The 15,502-nt window shown below is 48.8% G+C and overlaps 1 protein-coding gene across 1 annotated transcript in view; it reads left to right on the top strand.

Moving 5' to 3' along the window:
- The window catches only part of TTYH2 (tweety family member 2), an 83,488-nt gene that overhangs the window by 51,378 nt on the left and 16,608 nt on the right, over window positions 1-15,502 (top strand). Inside the window, exons 5-11 of the mRNA XM_035104098.2 lie at window positions 8,104-8,199; window positions 8,672-8,744; window positions 10,661-10,730; window positions 12,243-12,298; window positions 13,179-13,271; window positions 14,175-14,267; window positions 14,402-14,544. Coding sequence (XP_034959989.2) covers window positions 8,104-8,199; window positions 8,672-8,744; window positions 10,661-10,730; window positions 12,243-12,298; window positions 13,179-13,271; window positions 14,175-14,267; window positions 14,402-14,544 — 624 coding nt within the window. The remainder of the gene's footprint in view (window positions 1-8,103; window positions 8,200-8,671; window positions 8,745-10,660; window positions 10,731-12,242; window positions 12,299-13,178; window positions 13,272-14,174; window positions 14,268-14,401; window positions 14,545-15,502) is intronic.

The raw sequence follows: 15,502 nt of genomic DNA, 5'->3' as shown, positions 1-15,502 counted from the left end.
GTTGTGGGGGAGGACGGAAAAGGAGATTGTTAGCCGCTTTGAGACTCCTTAGGGTAGTGATAAAGCGGGATATCAAATCCAAACTCTTCTTCTTCTTTGCACCATGAGAAGGTGGTTTACTCAAAGCGCTATAACGTTTTCATCACATCAGTGCATCGTAGCAGCCGTCTTAATAATCCACACTGGTAATGCTGAGTACAGAATTGGAAGACTGCAATTTTAATTCAGCAGCAGAAGTAAGTCTCACAATAGCGAAGAGCTGCGACACTAGCTTTCCTGCTGCAGCGTCATGGCCGAGGTCGGCATGGTGTGGGCACATGGGCGGAGCCAATCCGGCAACTCCTACTGGTGCAATCTCCTTGCCATCTCACCTCTCCCACTAAGTGTCAGCAGCGCCCCCACTGTTGGGAAGCTAGCATTACATCTCCACTCCCACCAGGTGAGCCACTTCTGTACAGCCATAAAAGGGGGAGGAAGATTTGTGAGTTGCTGTCCCCATCCTTCAATGGTCCTTTTGGGCTGAATAAATGGAAGCAGGATTGTGTCCGGATGGGATGCTAGTCGAGGGGTAAGGATGATGGCTCAGCTCGAGGACATCTTTCCTGTTGTGCAAACCCTCGGGGCATTTGTTAAGGCAACGAGGGCACAAGGAGAATATCTGTGGCGTCGAGCAACTGTGTGTCCTGCGAGCACACTGTCTTAACCTTGTTCTCAAACTCTGCCGCTGCCGCCCCCTCCTCTCACTGCCTCCAGGGTTTTGCCAAAGCAAATATGTTTTGAGTTATGTATCCTTCTCAGCGCTTAGCAGCACCCTTTAAACGGAAGGTGTTTCTTCTTAAGAAGCAAACCTAGCGGCCCGTCACGCTGCAGGCAGTTGTGACATTTCTGCTTGGGAGGAAATGTTAGCATTGCATAAAGGCAGATGGCACCTCCATGCATGGGCTCTGGGTAAAGGAGCTTGTGGCACTTGGGGAAAATAAACTCCACTTTTTTGGGGGGGGGGGATTCTACTGTACTCAGATGTAAGGGTAAGATGTGTCAGTACGATTCCAAGGTAGAAACTGAGTATGCCTCTACAGTTGAGGGAGAAGGCAGGCTGCCCACCATCCTGAAAAACTTGGGCATCAGGAAGATTTCTGGGTTCAGGAATGCTCATGCGGCTGTTGCACGAGTTTTAATCTCTCTGTGCACTTAGGGTTTGGGTAGAGCTTGAATGCCTAGGTAGCTCAGTTGGTTGGAGCGTGGTGCTGATAATGGCAAGGTTGCAGGTTCAATCCCTGTATAGGACAGCTGTAATGGTGTTATGTTGCCTTCTCACAAGTAACGCTCTCCAAACTCCGTAATTGTTTTTTTTTTACAGAATTTTATTATATACAGTGGTACCTCTACTTACGAATGTTTCTACTTACGAATGGAGCTCCGTCCGCCACCTTGGATGCGGTTTAGATAGGATTTTTTCTACTTATGAATTTTTAGATAGGGTTGCTTCGACTTACGAATTTTTTCTCCTAATGCATTCCTATGGGATTCGACTTACAAATTTTTTCGACTTACAGATGTGCGTTCGGAACGCATTAAATTCGTAAGTAGAGGTACCACTGTACATATGTACAAGACAGAGCGATAAAGAACATGACTGTCTAGTCCGAGTCAGAATCCAGAAGTGGTGCGCGTCTAGATTGGCGCCAACAAAGGAACCTGGGAGCCCTCAGTTTCCGCCTTTGCTCCCGACGTTTGTCCCACGCCCCCTGTGCTCCTGGGGGGAAGGGGCGACAACGTTGCCTTCCCCCCCCCTGAACTACTAAACTGTTGGGCAAGGTCTTTGGTTTCTGACACTTCTCCCTCTACAGCGCTCAGGTCCGACACTTCCGACCTTCCCCACTGCTCCTGTGACATGTCAGCATCCCCTGAGCTCTCCTCCGCTGTGAGAGCCTCAACACCACCTCCCGGGCAATGCTCTGAAGCAGCAGCATCTCGGAGCCCTTCCACCAACCCGCTGGGCTCCCTGCTGACCCCTGGTGGTCCCCTGACAACAACTACATATTCTTGCATTGCTGGGGGTTGGACTAGATGATCCTCAGGGTCCCTTCCAACTCTACGATTCTACGAATTGTTAGCGAGGGGGAGATTCTATTGAAAGAGTGGTCTTCTGAGCCGGTCATGTGGCGCAGCAGCAGGTTGTGGCCGTCAATTCCAAGGTTAGGGCTTGAATGACGAGCAGTTGCTCAGCTTTGTTTATCTGAAAGGCCTTCAGAAGGTCTGGAATGATGCTTGCTTAGTAAAAAAACCGACGTAGCTAAAAGGGCTTGCTAATCAAAAGAGGCATGGCTTAATGTGAAGGGGAAATGCGAGCGTGCTTTTTAAGCTTCCTGTAAACTACATTTGTGTAAAAGGTTTACTAGATGGCCGGGCTGTTGGTAGATACGTCTAGACGGCTTTCTCTTCCTGGGATCTGTTTATGCACTCCTGATGGTAGCCCAGGTGTGTAGGGAAGCTTTAGTCTGCCCCGAGGTGCGCTACTACAGTGCTGCGCAGGTATCGGCAGAGAGCTGGCATGAGCTTGTGCCGTCCACATGAACGGTTTTCCATTCTCACGGGTCAGTTGTCCGCATGCCATTCGCAAGGAGTTCACCCGAGCGCACAGCAACCTTAAACATTGAACAAAATACTGTGGGAACCTTGTTGCCGATTATGTCGTTTGGCAATTGCAAACCTTCCTATTTTGTATGTTTAAAAGAAGAAGAAGAAATGTGCAGAGTGTTCATGAAAGCTCTCTTGCCTTAATAAACGCTGAAAGCAACCTTCCTAAGGAGAATGTCTATTCAAGAGCTCAGAAGTGGCAAGGCTCTCTTGACCGTGTGTGCCATTTCCACCTGCATAAAGGCTGATAAATGCAAGTACCATACATCTCACACGTGGCGGCAGAGGGAAGCGATCACTTGGCAGATGACTTTCAAACACAGGAAGCAGCCTTTTACCAGATCAGAGTGTTTGTCCATCTAGCACAGGGGTAGGCAACCTAAGGCCCAGGGGCCAGATGCGGCCCAATCGCCTTCTCAATCCGGCCCGCAGACGGTCCGGGAATCAGCGTGTTTTTACATGAGTAGAATGTGTCCTTTTACAGTATTTTAAAATGCATCTCCGGGTTATTTGTGGAGCATAGGAATTCGTTCATTTTCGGCCCACGGCTGGAAAATGTTGCTGACCCCTGGTCTAGCACACTCTTGTCTGCTGGTGGCAGCTCTCTTATGGCAGGGGTAGGAAACTTCAGGACTCCTGCCCAGGTCACACCCCCTTGCATTATCTCCTTCACATCTTCCTTGGGTGTTTTTGCCTGGCTAGAAAGTGTCCTTGAAGCGTGATAATGCTTTTTTGCTTGTCTGGATGGAAGATAGCGGGCTCCTCCAAATAACTCGTTTATTCAGCGTTCACTCTTGATTCATTTGTGGGGAGAGCTATATGACAATGAACATTCATTCTGGTTTGCTTGCAGAGTGCTTGTGCTTCTCTTCCAATCATTTATTTCCCCCACTTTTCTCACTGTATCACCCCATCACTTTGTAAACCACAAACTCTGTTGCCTTTTTTTAACATATAAAGTGGATTTGATGTGCTAGGGTGACAGTAATGGTAAAGGTAAAGGTACCCCCGACCATTAGGTCCAGTTGCGGACTACTCTGGGGTTGTGGCGCTCATCTCGCTTTATTGGCTGAGGGAGCTGGCGTACAGCTTCCTGGTCATGTGGCCAGCATGACTAAGCCGCTTCTGGCGAACCAGAGCAGTGCACGGAAATGCCATTTACCTTCCCGCCAGAGTCGTACCTATTTATCTACTTGCACTTTTGGCGTGCTTTCGAACTGCTAGGTTGGCAGGAGCTGGGACCAAGCAACGGGAGCTCACCGCTGACCTTCTGATCGGCAAGCCCTAGGCTCTGTAGTTTAGACCACAGCGCCACCCGCGTCCCTTTGGGTGACAGTGCTCCAGTCCAATTTAGCTGTGCAAACCTTACGTCCCAGTATGCGCTTGAATGCCTCACACAAATTGGTGGCAATCTCTTAAGCACCCAGGAGGGTGAATGAATGTGTGTGGAAATTAGCCCACTGCACAGAGGTAACATTTGCATTAATTGTAACATTTGCTAGACTGGTGACTGGGAGCGGCCGCCGAGATCACATAACACCGGTCCTAAAAGACCTACATTGGCTCCCAGTACGTTTCCGAGCACAATTCAAAGTGTTGGTGTTGACCTTTAAAGCCCTAAATGGCCTCGGTCCGGTATACCTGAAGGAGCGTCTCCACCCCCATCGTTCTGCCCGGACACTGAGGTCCAGCTCCGAGGGCCTTCTGGCGGTTCCCTCATTACGAGAAGCCAAGTTACAGGGAACCAGGCAGAGGGCCTTCTCGGTAGTGGCACCCACCCTGTGGAATGCCCTCCCACTAGAGGTCAAAGAGAACAATTACCAGACCTTTAGAAGGCATCTCAAGGCAGCCCTGTTTAGGGAAGCTTTTAATGTTTGATGGATTTTTGTATTTTAGAATTTCTGTTTTTTTGGAAGCCGCCCAGAGTGGCTGGGGGAACCCGGCCAGATGGGCGGGGTATAAATAATAAATTATTATTATTATTATTATTATTATTATTATTATTATTATTATTATTGCCCTCCTCACCTTTGCCTCCAGCCCCTCCCACCACTGGCATGTGGCTGCCCAGAAGGATAGCTCGGTTGGCTAGAGCATGGTGCTCATAATGCCAAGGTTGCAGGTTCAATCCCATTACAGGACAGCTGCATAATCAGGGTCTCTTCCAACTCTACAGTTCCTTGACATGCAGTCCTCGAGCTGGAAGAGGTTCCCCACCAGCAGCCCACTGCACACTTTAGGATCTCAGATCATTCCCTATCACCACCTGCTCTGATCCTTTTAATGGGCAACACCAGGGTTCGGACCTGACTCCCATTTGCATGTAAAGCGCGTGTTTTCCCACTTAGTCCAGGCCTCCCCCCTGCTAACTTCCCAGCCTGTGTCGTCATAAGGATCTGATAATCAAACCGACTGTGCGGCGGAATTTCTAAACACCCGCTTTACTGTGTGGCCAGCTTTTAATGTACATTGAATTCAGCACAGAAGTTCTATGTTTTCGGTGGCTTAACCCCTCCGGTTTATAATTTGTGCCTTCTTATTGTAAGCTAGGGACCCAGGTGGCGCTGTGGTTAAACCACTGAGCCTAGGGCTTGCTGATCAGAAGGTTGGCGGTTCGAATCCCTGTGACGGGGTGAGCTCCCGTTGCTTGGTCCCAGCTCCTGCCAACCTAGCAGTTCGAAAGCACGTCAAAATGCAAGTAGATAAATAGGAACCACTACAGCGGGAAGGTAAACGGCGTTTCCGTGTGCTGCTCTGGTTCGCCAGAAGTGGCTTTGTCATGCTGGCCACATGACCTGGAAGCTATACGCCGGCTCCCTCGGCCAATAATGCGAGATGAGCGCGCAACCCCAGAGTCGGTCACGACTGGACCTAATGGTCAGGGGTCCCTTTACCTTTACCTATTGTAAGCTACCTTCAGGAGACAGCAAGTGTTAAACAACACGGCAGCAGCAGAGGCCCCATATGAGGCTGGAGCTCCCCCGCTGACGGTTCCCGCTTTCCAAATTTAGCACCCGCCTTGGGAGCTGTGACAGTGGACCCCCAAGCTACTAGCTTGTGCCCAGGTCCTGGCCACAGCAGAGGAATTTTAATTGGGTCTCTTCTGACTCCCGGCAGTGATTAAAACAGAGGAAGAATCCACCGATCCTGCTCCTCCTTCTCTCCTCTGTAGTGTTAATGAAGCAAAAAGCCACTGGCTGTGAATAAAGCCAGAGCAGATTGGCATACGCAGGGTAGGGGAGATCAAAAGCACATATTTTGCCAGCGAGAAGAGAACTTATTTATTTGTCCTGGAAGGGCACACATACACGTATGACACTGTACAAGCTGCAGTGTGTTGCGGTGGTATCCCTCCCTTCAGAGCATCTTGCATTAGGGAGCCAGAAATATCACTAAATCTAGCTAGTGGCTATAGCCAAACCTGTGTGTTTATTCTGCATGTATATATTTTTTAAAACCCGCACCCTTGCAGGACATCTTTGGGAGAAGAAAGGCTAAGGAACAAACCCAGAGTGGAGTCCCTAAGACAGTTCGAAGGTGCCTTGTACATCTCCTTCCGGCAACTCCTGCAGCCAAGCTGGTGCCAGATGTATTGCTCTGATTTCCTTTGGACCACATCAGTGAGGCTGAGAAGGGGGTCATGTCTGGGCAGCCCAGGCCCTCCATATACACTTGCCCAGGCTTCCACCCTGGAGAGGTCCCCACCCAGTTTGACTTCATCCCTGGAGGCACACTCTCTCTCGAGACAGACAGTTGCCAACAACTTTTTTTAAAAAAAAGAGAACTCCCTGCCAGAGTGAATTCTGCATATCCCTACCATAGTGAATTCTGCAATCCGTATAAATTATTCGAACGAAGCAAATCTGCATCCTTCCGCTTTCCTTTTCGGAGAAGGGCAAAGAACCGTTCAATGTGCTGAAACCCTCCTGCCCCTTGACTGCTCAGCACACCCTGCCCCACTCAACAGCTTCTGAGATTTCTCCATGCGTTTCCCCCCCCCACACACACACACAAGCACATCTTCACAACCGTGTGGGCTGGAAATTGCAACGATTCTCAGAACCGCCAAGAGCGGGGGCGGGGAGGAACTGAAGCTGGAATATCACGGACAGCAACTCAGAAATGCCTTTGTCAGAAGACTATAGAGGTTTTCCAGGCCCTGCTTCTGGTTGTCCTAGAAGCATTTGCTTGGTCTCCAGGGGTGTTGCTAGATCCAGGGCACGGGGCCGTGATGCAAATTAGCATTAAAAAGCTGCATATGCTAATTTTTATATGTAGTTGCAGATTTCATTTATCTCTTGAAAAGAAAACCGCCTTGTAAGCAAAGGGTTAAAAAGAAACTTTAAAAAGGGAGAAAGGGCAGGAGATCCACTGTCTGAAACCACCCACCGTGTCCTTGTCGATCCCTGTAAGGAAATATGCTGCACTGAGCCCTGAGGCTGATAGAGTGAAGCTGCTGTCAAAATCTCTCAGTCCTAGGCTTCTTCTGCAGGGAAGCTGTCTTGGCCCATCTTCTGGCTTGGACACTGAAAGTCCCTGGCCTCAACAAGGAAATACACTTTGCAAGAATGCGGACAGGACGGTTGTCACCTTTATTTTCAGTCATTTGCAGGGCCGAGTTCACGCTTCAATTTCAGACGTAGCCATGACAGTGTTCCCTTCTGTGTTTTGAAGCCTACCCACACAGAGAGAGTGTGCACCGCCCAAAGTCAAAGCCCCGCTTCTCTGTGCGGAAGGACATGGTACCGGTACTTTGTAACGATGCCAATAAAAATCAAAGGAGCTGTTGCACAACTGCATTATTTTAAGTCTCTCACCCCCCTACTGCCACAATAATGAGGAATAGGGCCATATAGTGTCCATAAATATATTTGTCAGGGGGCAGGAAAATTTAGGAAAGCCTATGCCATGAAACTTCACATTCGCTGTGTTGGCATCCCACAAAAATATAACTGTTCCCCAATAAATCAGTGACGCAGCTGCCTGTGATTTCTCCTGCAAAATGTTGAGTAATACGTACATGAAAGGAGGAAAGGGGTTGGGAGAGAGGCGTTGGGCTGTTGCTCACGTCCATTCCATGCCACAGCCAGTCTTACCGGATGTCGAAAGAGTTTGGACGGGGGTGGCTTGGCGCAAGCTGGCTGGGCCTGATGGAAGTTGTATTCCAAAATATGTGGGAGGGTTACCAGCTTGGAGAAGGCTGGTTCTGAGGTACTGCAGTCCCTCACGTTTAATATCTGTGGTCTTGCTTGCATTTCACCTTTTTCCAGCCTTTCTGCAGGATTGCCCGAATCATAACCGAATAGCTCAGCTGGTTAGAGCATGGTGCTGATAACGCCAAGGTTGCAGGTTCGATCCCCGTATGGGGCAGCTGTCTATTCCTGGGGGCTTGGACTCAATGATCCTCAGGGTCCCTTCCAACTTTGCAATTCTGTGATTCTATAAGCCTCCCTCTCTCCGCAGATGGCTCTCCTACCTCTTGCTGTTCATCCTGGACTTGGTGATCTGCCTTATTGCCTGCCTGGGCCTGGCGAAGCACTCCAAATGTCTGCTTATTGTGTGAGTACAGGACTCCTGCACTTGGGTTAGTTGACCGGAACAGGCATTTTGTCACTCTCACTCTTCCTTAATGCAATCTATAGTTTTATTGTTTGTTAGGGTTTGGATTTTGTTTCAGGTCGGTTTTATTTCATTATGTATTGTATTGTTTCATGTTGGGGCCCTGCCGGAGAGTTGGGCTATAAATCACCGGAATGAATATATAAATCATCACATGGCACGTTAAGTCTGCATAGTTGTCCCTAGGCTCATTTTGGGCGCCGCTTCCACAGTCCTTCCCCGCTCTGCCTCCATTCTGCATCTGTAAAATAGTTGCAGTCACAGGTACGTTGTAAGGCTGAGGGCAGCAAGAACTAGAAGCCGCTCATCGCACTAAGCGCTGTATACATAAGTGGGGGGGGGCGGTCCTGTCTCAACACCTTCTCAGGGAGCCCTGCTTCTGTCCACCGACTGTTTTGCCTTTTGTCCGCAGGATTCTATGCTGTGGGCTTTTCACACTCATTCTCAGCTGGTCTTCCTTTGCAGCAGATGTTTCGGGAGCAGTGGTAAGCACAAAACCTGGGACGTAGCTTCCCGCTTCTTCTCTCCTCCCTTAGTGTTGAGGTTGCTTTAAGAGCTAGAACAGTATCTGTGTGTCTTGCGATGGCTTGTGTTTTGCTTTTCTTAGCAAAGTTGTAGCAGCGTAGCAAAAACTCCTTGCCTTGCACGCTTCCTTCACGAAAGTAAAGCCTTGTTTCTAAACGTCCTTCTGAAGTTTAGATAACAGTTCAAACGCAGCTTGTAGCAGCGGAAACTTTCCAGCTTTCAGTGCTCGTGAAATAAATCACTTTCACTGCCTTGTTCATTAAAACAAATAAGATTTATTCAAATTTAAGACAGCTTCACCCAGGAGTATTTAACTCCATGATGCTGCAGCTCCGACGAACAGCATAACAACAGAAACAGACGATGTCATATATACAGATACACAATAGCAACAGGTACTACTTCCTGTTTCCTGTCTATACGACACGTCACAAGCCCCTTGTGATACAGGACGACTGTTGAGCTATTTAGCCCAGCTCACAGCTTTTGTGCTCCCTTCCTGGCTAACGTGGTGGCTCTGGCTGGTGAAAACTGCGTAACCCAAGCTTCTCAGTATGCGGGCTGCTGAAGCCCTGCTGATTTTTGGATGCATATAAGCCAGGGCAAACATTTCGGCCCTCTCGCTATGCCTACCACAGTCCTTTTTGTAGTTTCGTTTCGTTTCCGGAGCAACGACACCTCTTAACAGCAACAACATCCTTTTATTTGTATCCCGCTTTTCCATCCTTAAAAATGATGCTCGAGGCGGCTGACAGCATAAAAGGATTCACATCATTAAAAACATAAGAGTAGCCATAAACATGAGGAAGTTAATGAGGGTGAAAGAGGAAAGCGCAAAATATGGTCTGAAGCTCAACATCAAAAAAACTAAGAGCATGGCCACTGGTCCCATCACCTCCTGGCAAATAGAAGGGGAAGAAATGGAGGCAGTGAGAAATTTTACTTTCTTGGGCTCCGTGATCACTGCAGATGGTGACAGCAGTCACGAAATTTAAAGACGCCTGCTTATTGGGAGAAAAGCAATGACAAACCTAGACAGCATCTTAAAAAGCAGAGACATCACCTTGCCTACAAAGGTACATATAGTTAAAGCTATGGTTTTCCCAGTAGTGATGTATGGAAGTGAGAGCTGGACCATAAAGAAGGCTGATCGCCGAAGAATTGATGCTTTTGAATTATGGTGCTGGAGGAGACTCTTGAGAGTCCCATGGACTGCAAGAAGATCAAACCTATCCATTCTGAAGGAAATCAGCCCTGAGTGCTTACTGGAAGGACAGATCCTGAAGCTGAGGCTCCAATACTTTGGCCACCTCATGAGAAGAGAAGACTCCCTGGAAAAGACCCTGATGTTGGGAAAGATGGAGGGCACTAGGAGAAGGGGACGACAGAGGACGAGATGGTTGGACAGTGTTCTCGAAGCTACGAACATGAGTTTGACCAAACTGCGGGAGGCAGTGGAAGACAGGAGCGCCTGGCGTGCTCTGGTCCATGGGGTCACGAAGAGTCGGGCACGACTAAACAACAACAAGCCATAAAAAATAAAGAAAACACATCGAAAAGTACGCTAACCACCAAATAGAAATTTCCATATAAAACGTAAGGTTTAAATATAAAGATACAAAGAATTCATACCCACAACAGCAACAAATACCCCAACCCAAGAGTCTGTTCAGCAGCCTACGCTAACTGACAGCAGCCCTGCAGGGTTTCAGGCAGGGAGTCTCAGCCTTACCTGCAGATTCCAGGGACTGGACCATGTAGATGTTCTTCCACTGAGCTACAACCCTTCCTCCCCACCCAACCAGGTGCATGACCTCCTCAAGTCATACTTCTAGCCATCACAGTGCCTCCCTTTTTAAAACTCTGTCTCTCATAGGGTACCAGTGACTTCTGCATGGCTCCAGATAAGTTCATCATGAACATGACGCAAAGCGACCTCAGTGCAGGTAAGATCATAGTTTCCTATGTCGTTTGGGTGGCGTGGGCGATCCTTGATTTGGACAGAAGTCGGATAAAGCGCAACTAACATTGCAGTTTGTATCGCCTGACCCTCTTCCTGCTCTCAGTTGGGCATCGCAGTCCACAGGGTATCCTTAGGGTGTACAGTTGCAGACTCGGATCGAGGGAGGCCATACCTGTCCGAACAAAGGGCACCCAAGGTCACACTTGTGCTTGCTTTAGAACAGACTTCTGGCTTTTAAAATACTCAGCTTAGTTCAGAAAGGAAGCTTCAATCCCTGGACCTCTAGGGACATAGTAGCTTTATTTTTCGTAGCTGATAAAACATGCCAGGGCTGTCAAAACCTCCCCAGTTGCCTCTCGCCCACTGGTAAATGCAGAAGCTGTCCCTTTGCAACCAGCGGTGGACATGAAACGAGAAGCAGGGTTGTGGCCTGTCAACACTTCTTCTAAGACTCTCAATGCATCCGTCTCTCTCCTTGGTGGTTGGGATATTCTGCAACAAGTTCCTTTCACGTAATAGCCAAATAATAAATCTGTGTAGATTGGGCAGTTTTGAAAAAACCTGAGCTTTTGATTGCAGTGATTGGAAGTTTTGTTGGGATTTTGCTTAAATGTTTGGCATAAATTTGGAGTGAAGAAGAAGAGGTGGAATGATGATCTGTTACATAGTGGTACAAAAACGTTGTATAGACCATCTATTGCTCTTGGACACTGTGTCAAAAGCTCTCTTGTGTTGTACGTATTTGCTGAAGACTTGTTGTTTTTCTGAAATTGTGGGCACAGCTTCACTCCAATCCCCCCTACACCTTTTTAGGACAAAACTACACCGGGGGGGGGGGCATTTACATGGGAAAATCAGTGCAGGAAGCATTTACGCTCTGCAAATGACACAATCACGCTAATGGGTTGACAGGCATTCAGGGAACTACATTTGTTAGCATAATGTTCAGTATAACTGTTTTTTAACTGTTACACTTTTAAATTTGCTTGTTTTATTACATATTTTAATTAAGGGCCTTTTAATGCCCCAGTGGATTTGTTACTTTGTATTTTAATTGCCCGTTGATTTTATAGTTGTCAACTACTTAGAAGCCATTTTGGCATATTAAGCAGCATACAGACTAATAAACAATAATAAATAATAGTCTCCCGTAATTAAAGCTGGAATTCTTACAGAATCATGCCTCCATAGCAGATTCTGTGCTGTGGGGCACCAGGAATATGCACATCCTATTCCTGGCCTTGTTTTCCTTTGTATCCTGGGCTTGGCACCTCTTTGGTTGGATCCGAGGCTTTCCTGCGGCACCTCCCTTCAAAACAGTATTAAGCGGAGTCAGCGTTGTGAAAGGGAGACAGTTCTTTATGGCGCTATCTGAGCCACAAGAGGGTTTGTTGCCTTGCAAGCAGGCAGATTCCCAGATAGGAGATCTGCTCAAGTTGGGTTGGGCTAATAGGGGCGCCACTGTCCCATTGACCTATGACCCTCTTCCTTGCAGTGATTGTACGGTACTACCTGTATTGCAGCCAGAGTCTGACCAACCCCTTCCAGCAGGTAAGAAATGTGGGTAGCCTGATGATAGGAACTTCCCGATAGTATGTCTTCAGTCTACCTGCAGTGGAAAGATCTAACGGGCTTAAATTACAGGAGGGTGGACTGTAGTTGAACATTGGAAGGAAACTTCCTTGACAGTAAGAGCAGGAACCAATTATACAGAGGGTTAACCATGCTGATGGTTTCCATGGAGAGGCTGTTTGAGGCTGCTCTTGAGTCTAGATTTCCTGCATTGAGCTAGATAACCCACAGGGCTTCCTTCCAACTTTGCAACTTTGCAACTCTGCACCCTCATTCTATGAATGAACTTCCCATCGCATCGGAAGCTACGTTTTGCGGCGGAGTGGGGAGTTAGATTTGTGGGTGCCACACCTCTCCAATAAAAGGAGTTTTCCTTGCCTGAACTTGGGGAATTGCCTCACAAGTTCAGTCCCTATTGTGGAACCCATCCCTAGGTCTTCCCTAAATCTGGTATTCTTCGTGGAGAGGAGGAAAAGGAGAAGCCATAAATCAGGCATCCCCAAACTGCGGCCCTCCAGATGTTTTGGCCTACAACTCCCATGATCCCTAGCTAAGAGGACCAGTGGTCAGGGATGATGGGAATTGTAGTCCAAAACATCTGGCGGGCCGAAGTTTGGGGATGCCTGCCATAAATGGTTCTAAGAGCCTGTAGGTCGAACCACCCAGGCTTCACAGCTGGTTGGGCGGCAGGAGAGAGAGGCTAAAGTTTTGCCATGTAACGAGGGGGGTGGGCTGACTGGCTCCCAGGATTTGGAAGAGGCTGGTTGTGTCTACTTGTAAAGCAGTGAAGACTTGGAATTTGTGGCCCTTTGTGTGAAAGCTTGGCTCATGCATTTTGTACTACATTCCCTCTTTGCAGGCCCTGACCATCTACCAGCGTTCTCTCACGACCATGCAGATCCAGATCCAAGGCCTCATGCAGTTTGCTCTCCCTCTTTTCCCTACTGCCGAGGTAAACAGCACAGTGCTGGGTTGTCTTAACGAATCGGGGCTGTGCCAAGCCATTTTGTGAAGCCTTCCATGTCAGCGTATGTTGCGTAGAACTGGGCCGAAGCAGATTTGTACTTTCCGTTTGCGAGATTAGTTCTTGGCAAGGACCGGGCTGGCCATGTGGGAAGGGGACGACGACACAAATTTAACATGGAGGTTGCTAGGTTCTCTCCTGGAGAGGCTCGAGGGTATGGCTAGCGACAGAAAAGATGTTGAATGCAGGGCAAAGAGGTTGAGGCAAGAGACGAGCGGTCTGGGCAGCAACTGGAAGCCATTTTCAGAACACAGAGGAAATGCAGAGGAGCAAGAATCGGGCAGGCTAGGAGCAACCTGATCACTGCTCAGCACCTCTTGAACAAGTCATAACCAGGGGGATACATTTAGGAACTAATCATTGCAGTTTTGTTCCTGAACCAGGTAAACTTCCTAGTTGCCTTCCAGACCAAGGTTCTAGCCTGATGGTTTTTGACACAAGACACTCGCCCTATTCATGCATTTTCCCTCACACAAATAAGTTGCGTGGAAAGGAGAGCGGGGGCTGTTCCTACTGGCCCCATTCACCCACCTACAGTCCACCTTTTACGGAGCAGGGTGTGTGTGTGTAGAAAGGAGCCTGCTGTCTGCTCATAGTTAGAAGGGACCAGTATGGGGCTCCCCTTTCCGGCCCTGCGTTTTGGGAAGTGTATCCAGCTTCATAGGGCTGCTAGGCCATGTTGCAGCTTCACGGTAGCCATGCTCTTTTCCCTGCCGCAAATATGTCTCTGTTTCCTCCTCCTCCTCCTCCTCCTCCTCCCCCTCCTCCTCCTCCTCCTCCTCCTCCTCCTCCTCCTCCTCCTCCTCCTCCTCCTTGCAAACCCCACTGCAGAGAGATCTGCTAGGCATACAGCAGCTACTGAACAAATCAGAGGGCAGCCTCCACCAGCTGACCGCCATGTTGGACTGCCGGGGCTTACACAAGGTGAGCAGCGTAAGGCATAGCATGCTGGGAGGTGTGGAGGTGGCTGTGTTGTGTGGATTGGGGCCTGTTGGCACACAAGGAATTGAGACGTTTCCCTTCCCCTTCCCCTTCCTCCCTTTCCCATCAAATTGAAGGACTACCTGGATGCCTTGATTGGGGTCTGCTACGATGGGGTGGAAGGCTTGCTGTACCTCATTCTTTTCTCCCTCTTGGCTGCCGTGTCCTTCTCCACCGTCATCTGTGCCGTGCCACGTGCCTGGAAGCATTTAGCCAGCAGGTAAGATGGAAGAGGGTCCGCCAGGAGCACACACGGGTACGCTGGAGACAGAATTGCCCGTTGCGGAGGGTGGATTTAAATGGGGATGAATGCAATGGCAACAATGGGTGCTGTCCCTCTGTATGCTTGCTGCCTCTGAACCAGGAACTGTATAACCTGGATCATGGACTTCGTTCTCTCCCTCACCACAAGTTGGAGCTGTGCAGATTTGATGGTTCCTGTCAAAGAGCCTGTAGAGGCGTCCCAAATACCACCCAACAGAGCAGGAGTAGAGAACCTGTGGGGATTTCCAGATGTTGCTAGACTACAACTCATGTCTTCTTGACCATTGGCCATTCTGAATGGGTCTGGTGTGAGTCCCGCAACATCTGAAGGTCCACAGGTGTCTACAACTCGAGTCTTCTTGGCCATTGGCCATTATGAATGGGTCTGGTGTGAGTCCAGCAACATCTGAAGGTCCACAGGTGTCTACAACTCGAGTCTTCTTGACCATTGACCATTTTGAATGGGTCTGGTGTGAGTCCAGCAACATCTGAAGGTCCACAGGTTAGCCTGCAAGTAACCTAGAGAGAAGGCCACAGCTCAGTGGTAGAACATCTGCTTTGCAGGCAGAAGGTCCAGGTTCAACCCCCAGCCTCTCCAGTTAAGGCTAGGAAGAGCCCCTTTGCCTGAAACCCTGGAGAGTCACTGCCAGTCCATGGTAGACCAAACTGAGCTTGATGGACCCACTGGTCTGACTCTGCATAAGGCAGCTTCTCCTGTGTTCTTAGATTGTCTATCTAGCACAGGGTTTCCCAGGCTTGCGTCTCCTGCTGTTTTTGGACTACAACTCCCATCATTCCTAGCTAACGGGACCAGTGGTCAGGGATGATGGGAATTGCAGTCCCAACAACAGCTGGAGACCCAAGTTTGGGACACCCTGATCTAGCATGGTGTGAAGCTGCTTGGAGATACTCCT

Source organism: Zootoca vivipara, chromosome 2 (genome assembly GCF_963506605.1).
Source record: "Zootoca vivipara chromosome 2, rZooViv1.1, whole genome shotgun sequence".
Lineage (NCBI taxonomy): Eukaryota > Metazoa > Chordata > Lepidosauria > Squamata > Lacertidae > Zootoca > Zootoca vivipara.
This window is presented reverse-complemented; position numbering and strand designations above follow the sequence as displayed.